Raw genomic sequence first — 14,549 nt, 5'->3', positions numbered from 1 at the left:
CATAGCTCACTGGCTTGTTCCCATAGTAGTGGGCTCATGGGAGAGAACACCAACCCCAGTGATTTCAGAGACTGGAATCAAGGACACTATAGAGCCAGTTGTTGGTCAAGGAAGGCCCCTCAGATGGGTGGATTCTGAGTTGTGGTTATTATTTGTCTGTTTACCTGAATGTATCTAGGACTGATCCCACTTAGTGGGATGAAGGAAGTTAATTAAAGGGTGGAGGGAAGGTGGGGAGGAAGCACAGATGCCCAGACCTCAGGATTACATACAATTACTTGTAAACTTTGCTCTGAGCTTCCTGGCAGCCAACGTGAAAAGGGACCCATGCTCAGTTATGCAGCTTCCTCCGTCCCTGTTCCTCAGGGGAAGTGAAGCATTTCCAAGCTGTCAGCCCTGAAAGGCTGAGCCCCGAAGGCAGTGCTGTGGTGGGCTGTGTCTGCAGAAACACGCAGTGATGGGTTCATGAGGCTGGATGGGCACCCAGACGGATGGGGGTGTTCCCTGGGTGAGGATGGCAGGCCGGCGGGGGCGTGTTTGGAGGCGGGCGCTGGCAGGAGCTGGCCTCACCAGCTGTTGCTGTCATCATTGCAGCTGGGCCGCACAGTGCTGTCCCCAGTCTGGTTCCTCTACAGCCTGCTTATGAAGTTGTTCCAGCGCTCCACCCCGGCCATCACCCTTGAGAGCCCGGACATCAAGTACCCGCTGCGGCTTGTCGACAAGGAGGTGAATGTGGGGGCCCTGGGGGGCTTCAGGGAGCGGGCAAGGCACCTCTTCCCCTTGTCGACATCACAGCCCTCAGCATTCCTCAAGCAGAGTCCCCCGAGGCAGCTCCTACTCTCTAACCCATTTTACAGATGGGGAAAGCAAGGCGATGTCCCTCGCCAAGGCCACTGGTGAGTGGCAGAGGTGGGGTTTGAGCCCAGGTTTCGCTGGCTGCAGGGCCTGTTCTCTGAGCCACCCTCACTCTTTCACGGAAGGTCAGAGTGGAAGGGACCCTTCCTGACTTTGAGATGCAAACCCCCATTAACAGCAGGTTGGAAAGGAGTGGGGGAGATTCACGTCACACTGTGAGTCAAGGGTTCAACCGGGACTCAGGCCCAGGCCTCCTGGTGCGTCCCGTGAAGTGCTCAGTTCCTTGGGGTAAGGGCTTGCCTCCTTCTGCCCCCTGAACCCCCTGTACCCAGCATCATCAACCCATAGCACCTGGTGGCCCTGGGATGTTTCTGCTTCTGCATAGTCACTCTGGTGGTCTCTGCTGTGTGGCTCCATCTGCCCAGCTGGGAGGCTCACCCGCGCCTGCCCTTCTCAACTTCTGATCTGATTTAAAGCCACTCCCTCATCCCTTTGTCCTGCCATCCAGTAAGGGCTGCTGCCCTCGGTGTCTGTCCTCAAGGCCACCCTGAAGCCACCTCATGAGGAGTGTAGCAGGGCCCATTGTATAGCAGACAGTTACCCGCCAAGGCCCTGGACCCTGGGCTCACCCAGGCCTGTATCAGGATGCTTTGCCTGTGCCCCCATGAGTTTCAGGGCCCCAGGACACAGAGCTCAGGGAGACCTATAATTACACTGGTGTTCCATGGGAAATCAAAACTGAGATGAGCTAAGGAGACAAAAACCACCACCACCCAGACGAGAGCATCTTTCAGTGTTTATTGACGTGTGTGCACACGCTGCTCCTTACCACATGAAATGATGTTTATACATGGTGTGCACAAGTTAGACTCCTTACCACATAGAAATCACGTGCACATGTTGTTCACCACATGAAAATCATATTTATACATGTGTGTGCAGTCGTGCTGCTCCTTGCCACACGAAAATCATGTTCATACATGTTTGTACACACACACTGCTCCTTAGCATGCAGAAGTCATGTATAAAATGCATGTGTGCACTCACTGCTCCTTACCACATGGAAATCATGTCTATATGCATGCACGTGTGCACATGCACTGCTCTTTACCAGATGGAAATCATGTTTATACATGCATGTGCACACACTGCTCATTACCAAGTGGAAATCCAAGGTTTGAAACCTGTTTTTCATAACCTTTTCCATGTGTTTTTAAAATATTATTATTGTAGAAGTAATATATGATCTAAACGTGTGTGCTGTAAAAATTCTCTCTACAAAGTGTGAGAGTCCCCTCCGCCCCTCTCCCCCTGCAAGGCCGTATCCTGCGGTCCTGAGTCAGGGTCAGCGTGTACAGGGTCAGCGTGTACTCGCTGAACCTTTTCTCAGCATTACGTTCATACATCTGTGATATGTGGCTCTTCCATACCCCAAAAAAACCAAACCCATAGCCATGAAGTTGATCCCAACTCACGGTGACCCCGGAGAACAAAGTGGAACTGCCCTGTGGGGTTTTCTAGGCTACAGTCTATGGAAGTAGGTCACCAGCCTTTCTTTACATGGCACCACTGGGTGGGTTTGAACCACCACCGTTCAGGATAGTGGTCAAGGGCAAGCTGTTAGCGTCACCCCAGGACCTACAGGTGTGCACAGACATACGTATAGTTTTTTTTTTTTAAACGTAATTTTTTTTTCCTGGCTGTACAGTGTGGATACCGTTTCTTGTCTAACCCCAAAACTGCTTGATTATTTCTGATGGCGGTCTAGGACCTGGCCAGGACTCTCCCACAGCAACCCCTCGGCCCCTTTGTGCATAAGGGTCATCCCAGAGTTTGTGCGCTCCTAGGAAGTGTCGCTGCAGTGGGATCTTCCTTCCCCACTTGGTCACAGCGCAGTGGTGGCCTTGCAGGGGCAGCCAGGCCTGCTTCTGAGGCGTTTGCGGTGCCCTGCCAGGCTCCCGTCCCTGGAGAAGGACGTGCTTGGTAAAGTAGAGGGTCAGTGGGAAAGAGAGGTACCCTCAACGAGACAGGTGGGTGCAGTGGCTGCCACGAAGGGCTCAAGCATGGCAACGATTGTGAAGTTGGCACAGGCCGGGCAGGCTTTTCCTGTATTGGACACAGTGTTTCTATGAGTCAGAATCGACGGCACCTAACGGCAACTGCCAGGCTGCCTGCAGGAGGTTGTCTGCCTCAGTGATTATTAGTAATTCCCTCATTCCTGTTCTTCTCCCAAAACTGCCTGGTGTAGGGTTTTCTGACCTTGAACCTCAGGACCGATCCATAATCCTGGCTCTGCTCCCAGGAGGCCTGAGGAAAGCAAAGGCTTCCTGGAGGATGCAGCTTTTGCGCCTGGTGGCCCCTGGCCACACCGAGACCTTGTGCCTGTGTCCTGAGGGGTGGCCCAGGAGCTGTCCTTCCTGACACTGAGCCATGTCCTCCACCTGTCCACTTCAGGATGAGAGCTTCTCCCTCCCCGAGGCAGCCACTCTGCCCACGAACACTTCCAGGGTCAGAATGTTCTTTCCCAGGCCGGCGTGAGGCTGGCTGCTGGGGCGCTCTGCCCCCTTAGAGGGGTCTCTTCCTTTCCCTCCAAGTGATCTCTCTGTCGCTGTGGGCCTTGCCTCGTCGCCTTCCCACGTGTGTGGGTGTGACCAAGTGCGGGCCAGTTGCCTGCCTCCCACACACTCCCACCCTCCTGGCTGTACCCTGGAGGGGGTGGTTAGAAGACCCCTCAGGGCCTCCTGGAGCCCAGGGCCAGGCGCCAGCATCTGGATTTGGTTCTGCTTTGACCGGAGCTCACCGTGTGAACTGGATGGACTCCCTTGCCTGCCCTGCCTCATCTGAGACCATTTGCCAGGGGCCCTGGGGCTTTTGTCTCTGCTGTGCCTCTGCCTAGCCCCCGGCCCACCCTGGAGTGATGAGCCACCCTCCCCTACTGACTGCCTGGTGCCCACCCTGGGCTGGGTGAGGCCTGGCTTGGAGTCAGCCCCAAGGGCTTCCCGGGCATCGGAGGTCAGCGTGCCCCCTGCCCTGCCCAGCCCACCTGGCTCATGGCCGCCTGCTTCTCCAGGGTGTTTAAGTGCAGACCCCTTTCTGAGGCCTTGCTTGGGGACGTGGGACCTTGTCTCAGCTCGGCCCCCAGCTTGCCAGTATATTCCTGAGTTCTTCCTGCTACCCGGACCACTCCCACACTGATGGCCGAGGTGGTCTCCTTGCCCCCAGCCCTGCCGTGCTCTTGGATGGATCCCTCCTTCCCTCCCCTCCTGGAATGTTCTGGGCTGTTCAGCAGCCCCACTCCTGGACTCACTCCCTACCTGACCACCTTGTGTGTGGCCTGGGCGGGCCACTGTCCTCTCTGTGTGCTCACACTGTGGGCCGGTGTCGGTGTCACTCTTCACGAGGACACGGGATGGGTGGGGACTGCAGAGGGGCAGGGCTGAGGTCCAGTGGCCCCTGTGTGTGACGGCTCGTGACCTTTTACAGAACGTCAGTCATGACACCCGGAGGTTCCGCTTTGCGCTGCCATCGCCCCAGCACATCCTGGGCCTGCCCATCGGTGAGTCCTGCCTAGTGCAGCCAGACAGCTGTGTGGGCAGCCGGGTGCTAGGTCATCAGGATGGGAGAGCCGGGAAGGCTTCAAGAAGGAGGTGCTGCCTGGGCCTGCTCTAGTGGGCTTGTCACATGAGAGTGGGGAGGGCCTGCATCCCAGGCAGGAGTACCAGCACAGCAGAGGGTTGGAGGCAGGACACTGGGCTGCAAGTGTCATCTGGGTCCAGGGCATTGGGGGCCAAGGCTGGGCCAGGCTTTGGGCAAGGCGCTGGGCAGGGGGAGCCAAGCGAGATGGGTTGACCAGGCCTGGGGATGCCCAGAGTCACCCTGCCCGTCCTGCTGCAGGCCAGCACATCTACCTCTCGGCACGAATCGACGGCAACCTGGTTGTCCGGCCCTACACGCCCGTCTCCAGCGATGATGACAAGGGCTTTGTGGACCTGGTCATCAAGGTGAAGGCTGCAACTGTGCAGGGGCGTGGTGTGGGGAGGGCCATGACTGCAGGAACATGGTAGGGGAGGGCCACGACTGTGCAGGGGCGTGGTGTGGGAGGGCCGTGACTGTGCAGGGGTGTGGTGGGGGAGGGCCACGACTGTGCAGGGGCGTGGTGGGGGAGATGGCCACGACTGCAGGGGCATGGCAGGGGTTGGGGGCAGGCACAGCCACAGTGGCGGCCTCCCAGGGGCCCCACAGCCCTCCAAGCCCAGCCCTCCTGTGTGTGTTTGTCCTCAGCGAACAGTAGTTGACCGACAAACACCAGCTGGCCTGCAGGGGAGGAGGTCTGGGCAGAGGGAGGAGGCTGGGATTCAGCTGCGTGTCTGCAGACGAGGACAGTTGTTGGCAGCGAAGGCCGGCCGCTAGAGCAGGGGTGTGCGTGCTTCTTTGCATCAGAGACCCCCCTGCTTGCCCTTCAGGGTCCAGCGCAGTGCCCCCGTGATGCCCAGGGTGGTGGGCAGGGCAGCAGTGTGAGGGGCCTCCTGTAGTGGTGACTGGGGAGGCGGCAGGTGACAGTCGGGCCCACCTTCAGGGTGGGGGGTGCATGCACCCTACAGAAGAGAAAACACGGCTCTTCAGAACCACTGTGCCGAGGGAAGAGTCAGACACGGTGGCAGCTGTCCCAGCTGTGTGCTCCCGGCACTTAGAAATGCCAGCCTTACAGCAGCCGTCCACATTCTCCCATGCTGTTCTCCTGCCCGGAGGAATGCCCCAGCTGGTGCGGGGCCCGTTGGAGCCCTGGGACCAGCCCTGCTATCCTCGCTCACTGCAGGACACAGTCCTAGAGCCCTTCACTGGCCCTTGGCTGGAGGGATGGAGGCAGAGACCCCTGTTGGGCCTTAGCCGAGGCCCTAACTGGCTGGGTTCAGTGGGCTCTGGCCTGGCTCTCTGAGGGTGGGAAGGGAGCTGGGCCTATCTCTGGCCTGGCCTGGGTCCTTCTGGAGACACGTGGTCCAATCAGTGTCATTTGGACACACGCTGAAGGCTCAGGAGCCCATCTGGCTGGGAGCAGATGTTACAGGGGTTGGGGCCTTAGGGGAGGTGCACACAGGGCGGCGAGCTGGGCCTGGGGGAGGGGCAGGAACTGCCTCCCTGGGCCTGAGCAGCACGGGCAACACCTGGCCTCTGAGGAGCTCTTGGCCCGCTGGAGAGGGAGGACACGACCTCCTGCGTGCAAAGGCCCTGAAGTCAGGGGAGGGTTGGGGACTGAAGTGGCCAGAGGGCAGGGAGCAAAGGGTAGGAGGTTAGCAGGCAGAGCCTTGGAGGCCCCGAGAAGGTATGGGACTTGGGCCAAAAGCAGAGGGCAGGAGGCAAGGGTAGAGCCCACACTCTATTTGAAGTCACTCTGGCCGGATGGGGAGAGGGTTCTGGATCCAAAAGACAACAAAACGCTCCCAGCCGAGTACTCCCTTCCAGCATGAGGACCTCACTGGCACCCTTGGTCCCTGGATAAAATTCAGGTGCGCGGCACCCAGGGCCGGGACAGTGTGCTCTGTCACCTCGCCTGCCCCCACGGACAGGTCCCCTATGCTGGAGCTGTCGCACACTCTCCTTCCCCCGACCCCTCGAGCCCCTTTGGGCCTTGGCCCGTGCTGTCCCTGTCACCGGCTGCCTTTCCCTCCTCCGCTTGTCAGACTCCTGCTTGCCCTCCGGGCTCACCAATGCCCCCATGAGCCCTTCCCCGGCCCTGCACAAGGTGAGCAGTCCCCTCTGGACACGGCTGAGGCACAACCCTTCCCTCTTCCCTAGTGATCCCACAGGGCACAGGACTGAATCCCAGAGCTTCCTGGGGGCAGCAGAAAGCGGAAAGAGCCAAAAGCCCAGCGGGGGTGGGGTGGGGCTGGGTGGACTTATCAGAGGCCCCAGCAGGAGGAGGCCTCGGGAGTCACTCATGGTCACACTGATCCATTGCCCTTGTCTACCAGGCTGCTGCTTTGTTCTTTCCAAGGGCTCCTTACATGGAGGGCAGACTCCTGGGGGGATGGGACATGGGGAGGGGAAGTTTTGAAGGGGGATGGGGCTGAGGGAGAAGGCCTCATCTGGCCACAGAGGAGCCCCAAAAGAGAGCTGGCCCCAGTGACCCTGGTCCACCCGGGGGGGCAGAGGACTGACGGTGTGTGTTGCAGGTTTATTTCAAAGACACTCATCCCAAGTTCCCTGCTGGAGGGAAGATGTCCCAGTACCTGGAGAACATGAAGATTGGGGACACCATTGAGTTCCGGGGCCCAAATGGGCTGCTGGTCTACCAGGGCAAAGGTGATTGGGGTTAGAATCCCCTGGGTTGCAGGCGGGAGTGGTGAATGTGAGGGGTTGGGCTGGGTGTCCTGGGTTAGAGTGCTGACTGCTGCTGTCAGATGGTAACTTCCTGGGCAAGCCGTTTTCTCTCTGGAGCCTTTGTCTCCCCAGCAGTGAGGGACATAAATTGGCCAGCATAGGGGTTGCCGAGTGGCCGTCCTTGGGGGACACGTCTGGCCCACAGACCAGCGTTAGTTGACTCGGCCTCTGAAAACAAGCAGAGAGGTGGAGTTGGGAAGCCCACTTCTTCAGTCACTGTTCTGCCATTGTACTCATCGAGGGCCCCTGATGTTTACTGTGACATTGGAGTTTGAGACCCCTGACCCAGCCTGGTCTCCAAGAGTGGGTCCCTGGGGTCCCTGCCTTCCCACCTCTCTCACACCCTAAGTGATTGGGTTGTATGGTGGCTACCCTGCGTCTGACCAACGGTGGAGCAGGTCCTCTGGCCCCTCCGGCCCCTGGGGCGTGTTTGAGAACCCGGCCTCACCCCTTCCCCTCTCTTCCCAGGAAAGTTTGCCATCCGTCCAGACAAGAAATCCAGTCCCGTTGTCACGACAGTGAAGTCTGTCGGCATGATTGCGGGAGGAACAGGTATGTCCCTGGATGTCACAGGTCAGAGTCGGGCGTGAGCTGGGCACAGATGACAGTGAGCTGCCGAGGTCGGCCTGGTCGGCCTGGCCCCCCTCCCCGGCCTGGGGTCTGTGTGCTCAGCAGGTGCTCACTCAGCGCACGGGCGCCTGTTTTCCAGGCATCACCCCAATGCTGCAGGTGATCCGTGCCATCATGAAGGACCCAGACGACCACACCGTGTGCCACCTGCTCTTTGCCAACCAGGTCAGTGGGTGGACCCTGCGGTGGCACGGGGCCTTCCAGGGCTCCACACGCTCTCGGGACAGCATGATATGGGGGTGTTCTGGGCCCAGGTGGCCTCTGCAGTGGGTGTAGGTCGGGGTCTCAGTCCCCCTAGAGCCCAGTGTGTGACAGAGTGGGCCACTCAGGGAGGGGCGGCATCTGGAGCAGCTCCTTGCCTCCCCGTGAGGGCTCCCCGTGCCCATGCCTTCTACACGCAAGGCTTGGAACCCACGCGGACAGTGGGAAGAACGCTGCCTGGGCTCGGGCCACCCCGACATGGCAGTGAGCTGCCGAGAGTGGTCGTCTTCTGCACGGCCCCCTGGGTTGGTGGGTATGAGGCGGGAACCTTGGTCTCTGACTCCCATGTCCTTGGCATCTTCCCCAGGCCACAGGCTCACCTGCCTGGCGGCCTTGCTCTGCGGCCTTGGCCTGGTCCCTCTCTCTCTCTGGGCCTCGCTGCCCCTCTGTAGAGGGAGCTGGTGGAGTCTTCCCAGGCTCAGCGGCTCATCACTGTGGTTGTGGGTTTGTGAAGTGACGCCCCATTTCAGGGAGGCCGAGGCAGTCCCCCGAGTGGTATGGGGCCATGCCTGGACCCCCTGTGTGTCCCAGACGGGGTTTAGGTCAGCTCGGGCAGGGAGTCCATCTGGCCCGAGCTCTACTTTGTGACCTGAGGAAACTGAGCCCAGAGTCCTGGGGTTGCCTGAGGTCCTCGAGGCCCCAGCTGGGGAGAGAGAAAGGGTGTGGGTGGTAGAGGCCCCCTCCCCTCCTCAACCCCACGCGCTGCAGGAAGCTGCCCACCGCCAGCCGAGCTGGACTTGACCAGCTCCGGGGGCGGGGGTGGGGAGAAAGCCAGAAGCTCTGAGCTGACTGTGGGGTGGGGCCAAGGCTCGTGGAGGCATCAGGGCCTCCCTCACCTGCACAGGGCGCAGTCACACCTATCCACCTACTGGCCAGGGTGGCAGGACCGCCTTTTGTAGGTCTGGACACTGAGGCTCAGAGAGGGCCGTGACCACTCGCGTCTCCCAAGAAGTGGAGAGATTGGGGACAAGGGCCCTGGAAGCCTCGTCCAGGGCTCTGTCCACCGCAGGCCAGCATCCCACACGTGTGCTAACGAGGGGCTGGTTGAGCCGCCCTCCGTGGCCATGCACAGCGGCCAGCACATTGTGTGAACGTGAGTGAGGGCTGACAAGCTGTGTAGACGGGGGCTGGGGAAGGGGGCCCAGGCATTGAGGGTGGGGGCAGTGAGGAGGAGGGTCAGCCATTGATGGGGATGGTGAGGAGGGGGCCCAGGCATTGAGGGTGGGGGCGGTGTGGAGGGTCAGCTGTTGGTGGGGGGAGGCATGTCTGGCCTCCTGGGCTTGAGGTGTTCTGTTGGGAGGGGTCCCAGCTCTCAACCAGGGCCATGAGATACCTGGCAGCTGGGTCGTTCACACGTGTGGCCTCACACAGCATGTCCCCTTGAGTCACCCCTCTGACGTTCTCAAGCCTGGAGTAGGGATGGGAAGGGGCTGGGAGGGGGCTCAGGGGCTCTCCTAGGAGTTCTCCAGAGGTGGGCGGAGGCCAGTCAACACCAAGAGGTTCCCAGGCTCCGGACCCAGAACGGGCCAGGGAACTGATGGGTATCACTTACTGAGATGCTTGGGGTATCACTCAGAGCCTGCACGGCTCTCCTGGGAGGAGCTGCAGGCAGCCCGGGGATCCCTGTCGTCCTTGGCCAGTATGGACGCTTCCTCCCCTGGGAAGAGGAGGGCTGGGGAGGGGACGGGACCCCACCCTCTTCCGTGACCAGGCTTTCTGCAGCCCAGCACGGACAGTGGTCAGCACAGTGGTGATGGCCACCGTTCCACAGCACGTGCTGTGCACCAGGCCCTGTGGGACCTGACCCAGCCTCACAGCAGCCCTGCAATGTGGCTGTGGTTTATGGGAAATTCAGGCCCAGAGGGGACGTCATTGCCTGGGTCACACTGCCTGTGGCTCAGGCCAGACAGCAGCTTTCTCTGCCAGCCCCAGGAGCCACCTGTCCCACTTGCATTGGCCCTGCTTACAGGGACCAGTTTCGCTTCCTCTGGGTGGAACACGGGCTGGTTCAGGCCCCTCACGTCTCACAACTTCTCTTCTCCAGTGCTTCTCAATTATTCTGGCCTCAAGAACCCCTTTTTATACTGTAACAAATTATCAGGAACCCCAGGGAGCTTTGGTCTTTGTGGGTTACAGCTATCAGTTAGAAATTAAAGCAGAGATATTTTAAAGTTATCTGTTAATTCATTTAAAAATGACACAAATAATCCCATTCCATATAAAAATCAATCACACAGTTTTCTGAAAAATAACTGCTTTGGAAAACACTGCTTTGTTTGGAAGTTTTGCGAACCTCTGTAACATCTGGCTTGGAGCAGGATTCCCACCTCTGTGGCTGTGTATGTGAGATAGCGCAGGTCACGGCATCTGGAATGTTCCACAGCATCATCATGAAGGACTGAGAGTGAAAATCCAAGTCATGCCTCAGTAGTGTTGTCAGAGTAATTCTCGCCCAGGGGCCCTCTGAAGGATTTTGGGGACCTGGCTGCCCAGGCTGTACTCAGAAGCGCTGCTTTGGTCCAGTCGGACCATTGTGACCTCCTCCTTCCTCAGTGCCCGGCTTTGAGGGGAAGGCCGCCCGCCCTTTGGGTTGCAGCCCCTGCCCAAGGTCCACTCTCAGACCTCAGTGTGTTTCTACGTTTCACAATAAGAAGGTGGCCTGGTTGGTTATCTACAGTGTGGGGTGACAGTGGTGGCCCCTCAGGACCACATGGGAGGAGGTTGCACTGAGGATGGGCGTCCTGAAGTTGGGGACAGGGAGGAGGTTTGCACGTGGTGATGGCCTGTAGGAGATAAGACCCAGGTGCTGAGGGAGCTTCGAAACAGTGAACTAGTCCTTGGCCTTGGACGCCAGACCCACACTGCTGAGTCTACTCTGGCGCGGCAGCCCCGGCTGCTGAGTAGGACTGTGCTGCTTAGGGCTGTCAATGGGCCACTTTCCAAAGGTGGGTCACCAGTCCTTTCTTCCAGGTGCCTCTGGGCCAACTCGAATCTCCAGCCTCTTAGCAGCCAAGCACTTAGGTGTTTGCAGCCCCTAGGGACTCCTGTTCTCGGACAGAGGGACTCGCTCTATTAGGGACGTCAGTTCTTTCTGAATTAATGCTCACATTCCCAGAGAGGTGACTTCCCCTTTCATATGCCAGAATGGTCCAGAATAGTCTAGAGGACCAGGGATCCGAGTGTGGCCAGAACGTCTGGAAAGAGGAGACCTGAGGAAGCACTTGCCACCTTAGACTTTGAATACGTGAAAAGTGTTGCTGGGGAAACGGCATGGTCCCAGAGCCTCCCTAAGGCCACTGGACGCGGTGCACTTCTGGGTGACGCGGCGGAAAGCCGAGGGCTGCCCTGGAACATGCTAGAACATGTGACCGTTCACATTTACAATTCATTAAAATGTAAAATTCACTTCCTCATTGCATTAGCCTCATGTTAAGTGCCCCACAGCTGTCTGTGGTCTGCAGCAGACAGACCCAGCCTTGTCATCATCACAGCTGGTCTCTGGCCCAGCAGCAGTGCTCTGGACACACCCAAGTGTACGTGAGACTTAGTACCTGACACAGACCTCAGCACAGAGGCTGGATGAGGGCCGGTGGGTCACTGGCTACACGTTTGGGAAGAGCTCGTAGGTCTCTTGAGTCTGGTGGCACAGTGCCTAAGGCATTTGACCGCCAACAAGAAGGTTGGTGGTTCAAACCCACCAGCCACTCCACGGAAGGAAGACTGAGCAATCTATTTCCATAAAGGTTTACCACCTTGGAAACCCAAAGGAGGTTGCTGTGAGTTGGACTCGACTCAATGGCAGTGAGTGAGTGTGTTTGAGTGAGTCGGTCCCTTTAATAACAGTTTAGATGGAAGATATACGTCAACCAAACTGTAACAGAATGAGTCACGAGACTGCATTTTTATAAGAGTGAGTGAGTGAGTGACAGTGGTTAGACTAATTAAGGCACAAAACGAGAAGAACCCAGAGAGGAAAAGGCTAATGGAGTCATCCTATTAAAACTAGGTTCCTTTATTGCGGTTTGGGTGCGAGTTTACAGAGCACAAGAATTTCCCGTCTGTGCACGTTTTGTTTTGTGACATTAGCTGCAGTCCCTGTCGTGTGACAGCGCTCTTCCCGCCCCCTCCCTGAGTTCCCCCGGTTCCCTTAGTCCTTGCACCCCTCCCACCTTCCCAGCTTTGCTTTCGGGCACATGCTGTCTTCTGGTCTCTTGGACGATTGTTCTGAGGAGATGTTCCTCACGGATGTTGATCGTTCCCTTTACGAGCCTGTCTGGTGTGTGGCTGCAAAGTGAGCCGTGAGGGCTGCAGCTCGGGGGTTCCGCCAGTCTCTGTCAGGCTGGTCAGGCTGCGCGATTTTACGATTTTGCACGTTCTACATTTTCCTCCCGTGTTGTCCAGGACTTCTGTGGCTCCGGTCAGAGCAGTCAGAGCCAGACACCTTCTAGTTCTTCTGGTCTCGGGGTTGTGGAGGCTGGGGTTTCCATGGTCCATTCATTAGTCCTTTGGACTGATTGTTTCCTTGGGTCTTTGATGTTCTTCCCTCTTCTTTGCTCTGGACGGGGAGAGACCAATAGTTGAACCTTAGATGGCTGATCACAAGCTGTTAAGATTCCAGTCACTACTCACCAAAGTAGGATATAGAACATTGTTTTTGTGAACTATGTCATAGCCAGGTAAAAATTAAAAGCTTTCTTGGGGGGGCACTAGAAATAAGGTGGAAAGAAAATACATAATGCATATTACCGATAAAAATTAATGTCCTTAATATAGAGAGTTTTTACACATTAATATGACTTGAATAGATCCGTGAGCACAGAAAGATGCTCTTAGTAATTGTGATGAGAATTGAAACACCAGTGAGACTTAGTTTCCATCCATCTGATGGGTGAAGATTAAATAGGTCGTACCATGTCAGCAAAGGCACAGGAAGATGGACGTGAGCGGACATGCTGTGGGGGTAGGAAGATGGACGGGAACGGGCGTGCCATGGGGGGGCATAAGTTGGTGTGACTTTCCTGGGGACTAACTTGGCCACGTGTATCAAAAGCCTTCCCAACGTGGATTTTTCTGACGCCGAAACTCCAGGGCCTCATATTTATCCCAAGTATCTGGTAGGGCAGTGGCGATGTCCAAAGAGGCGTTGTTTGTAAAGGAGGAAGTGTTAAATCTTCGGAACATCCTTCCACGGGGAACTGGGGACAGGCTGGTCCTTGGCCCGTGGGAGCTGGGCCGTGGTCAGAGGGTGTTGGAACTCAGAGGCTGCCACCCACAATGGGGCTGGGCGTGGCAAGGCAATGCCCATGGCTGAGCCCGTTTTATTAAAGAAGACGAGTTAACAGAAAAGGATGTCTGAAAGACACCCACAAAAATCGGGACAGTCGTTGTCTCTGAGGGTTTCGGGTGGTCTGTCACTTCTTCCTTGTTTTCTGCATCTTTTGTCTTGATGTTCTCTGGTCTGAGCCTCCTTCCTGTCCTCACCTCGTCAGGCGGAAGGGCCCTCAGCGCCCCCTCAGAGACCAGAGAATCCTGCCGATCCCCCACCTTGGGCAGCAGTGGTGTCTCCCCGCATAGGGAGACTGAGATCCGGGCCTCGCAGGTCTGGGGTCGAGGGGACAGTGTGGACACCTCCAGTCTCTCCTGTGGCCAGGGCGGTCCAGCCATGCAGCCGGTGCTCAGGAAATAGGGACGCAGTAGCTTTTAAAGCTCCAACATTTTCCTGCCCACAGGGGCCCGTTGTGATTGGAGTTGCCTGGACAGTCCTCTGGTCAGTGTGGGTGGGGTCTGCCCGCCTGTTACCCAGCCAAGGGGCTCAGTGGCACTTTGTTAGTGGCTGAGACCTTCTGGTGGACAGAGCTCTTGGGCGCCTAGTTTCTTAACAGACGTGCTGAGGAGCTGAGCTTGTGAGGCTCTTCAAAATGGGGGGGGCGTCATGGAGGAGGTGACACCAGGCTGGATGCCAGGTGAGGAAGGTGGGTGGGGCTGTAAGCCAGGCAGAGAGGGGTCTGCTCAGGCAAGGCTGTGGGGGCGGGGGAGGCAGAAGTAACGAGGAGCAGTGTTGTGTTTCCTGCTTTGTGGACGGACCACAGGAGGCAGCAAAACGTTAAATGACTTTACATCGAGGTCCCAACAGAGCCTGGTGGCAAACACTCATCCTTTTATGCAAACTGTTCATTAATTTAACTTTTATAGCCACCCCCTGGGAATAACCCTAAGACCTGGGATGACGGAGAAATGCCCCACTACTAGCTTAAAGGTTGGGAGTTTGAACCCAACCAGAGGTGCTTCAGAAGTCAGGCCCCAGGGTGGGCTTTTCAAAAGTCATGGCCTTCTATAAGTTCATGTGAATGATCAGAATTCCCAGGTGTATAGTAGAGCTGACAAGGGGCAAGGTTATGGTCATTACTTGGTCACAGCCAGCTACC

At 57.4% G+C, this 14,549-nt stretch overlaps 1 protein-coding gene across 1 annotated transcript in view; it reads left to right on the top strand.

Annotated features, from left to right (window-relative positions):
• Positions 1–247: 247 nt before the first annotated feature.
• Positions 248–14,549, top strand: part of LOC103197754 (NADH-cytochrome b5 reductase 3) — a 22,517-nt gene continuing 8,215 nt past the window's right edge. Inside the window, exons 1-7 of the mRNA XM_042781053.1 lie at positions 248–334; positions 595–726; positions 4,339–4,411; positions 4,750–4,856; positions 7,026–7,155; positions 7,702–7,785; positions 7,943–8,028. Of these exons, the coding sequence (XP_042636987.1) occupies positions 248–334; positions 595–726; positions 4,339–4,411; positions 4,750–4,856; positions 7,026–7,155; positions 7,702–7,785; positions 7,943–8,028 (699 nt within the window). The remainder of the gene's footprint in view (positions 335–594; positions 727–4,338; positions 4,412–4,749; positions 4,857–7,025; positions 7,156–7,701; positions 7,786–7,942; positions 8,029–14,549) is intronic.

The sequence above is a fragment of the Orycteropus afer genome, unplaced genomic scaffold (genome assembly GCF_000298275.1).
Source record: "Orycteropus afer afer isolate SDZICR_OR568_19922 unplaced genomic scaffold, OryAfe1.0 scaffold00083, whole genome shotgun sequence".
Classification (NCBI taxonomy): Eukaryota; Metazoa; Chordata; class Mammalia; order Tubulidentata; family Orycteropodidae; genus Orycteropus; species Orycteropus afer.
The sequence above is the reverse complement of the archived record's forward strand: the minus strand, read 5'-3'. Positions and strand labels throughout refer to the sequence as shown.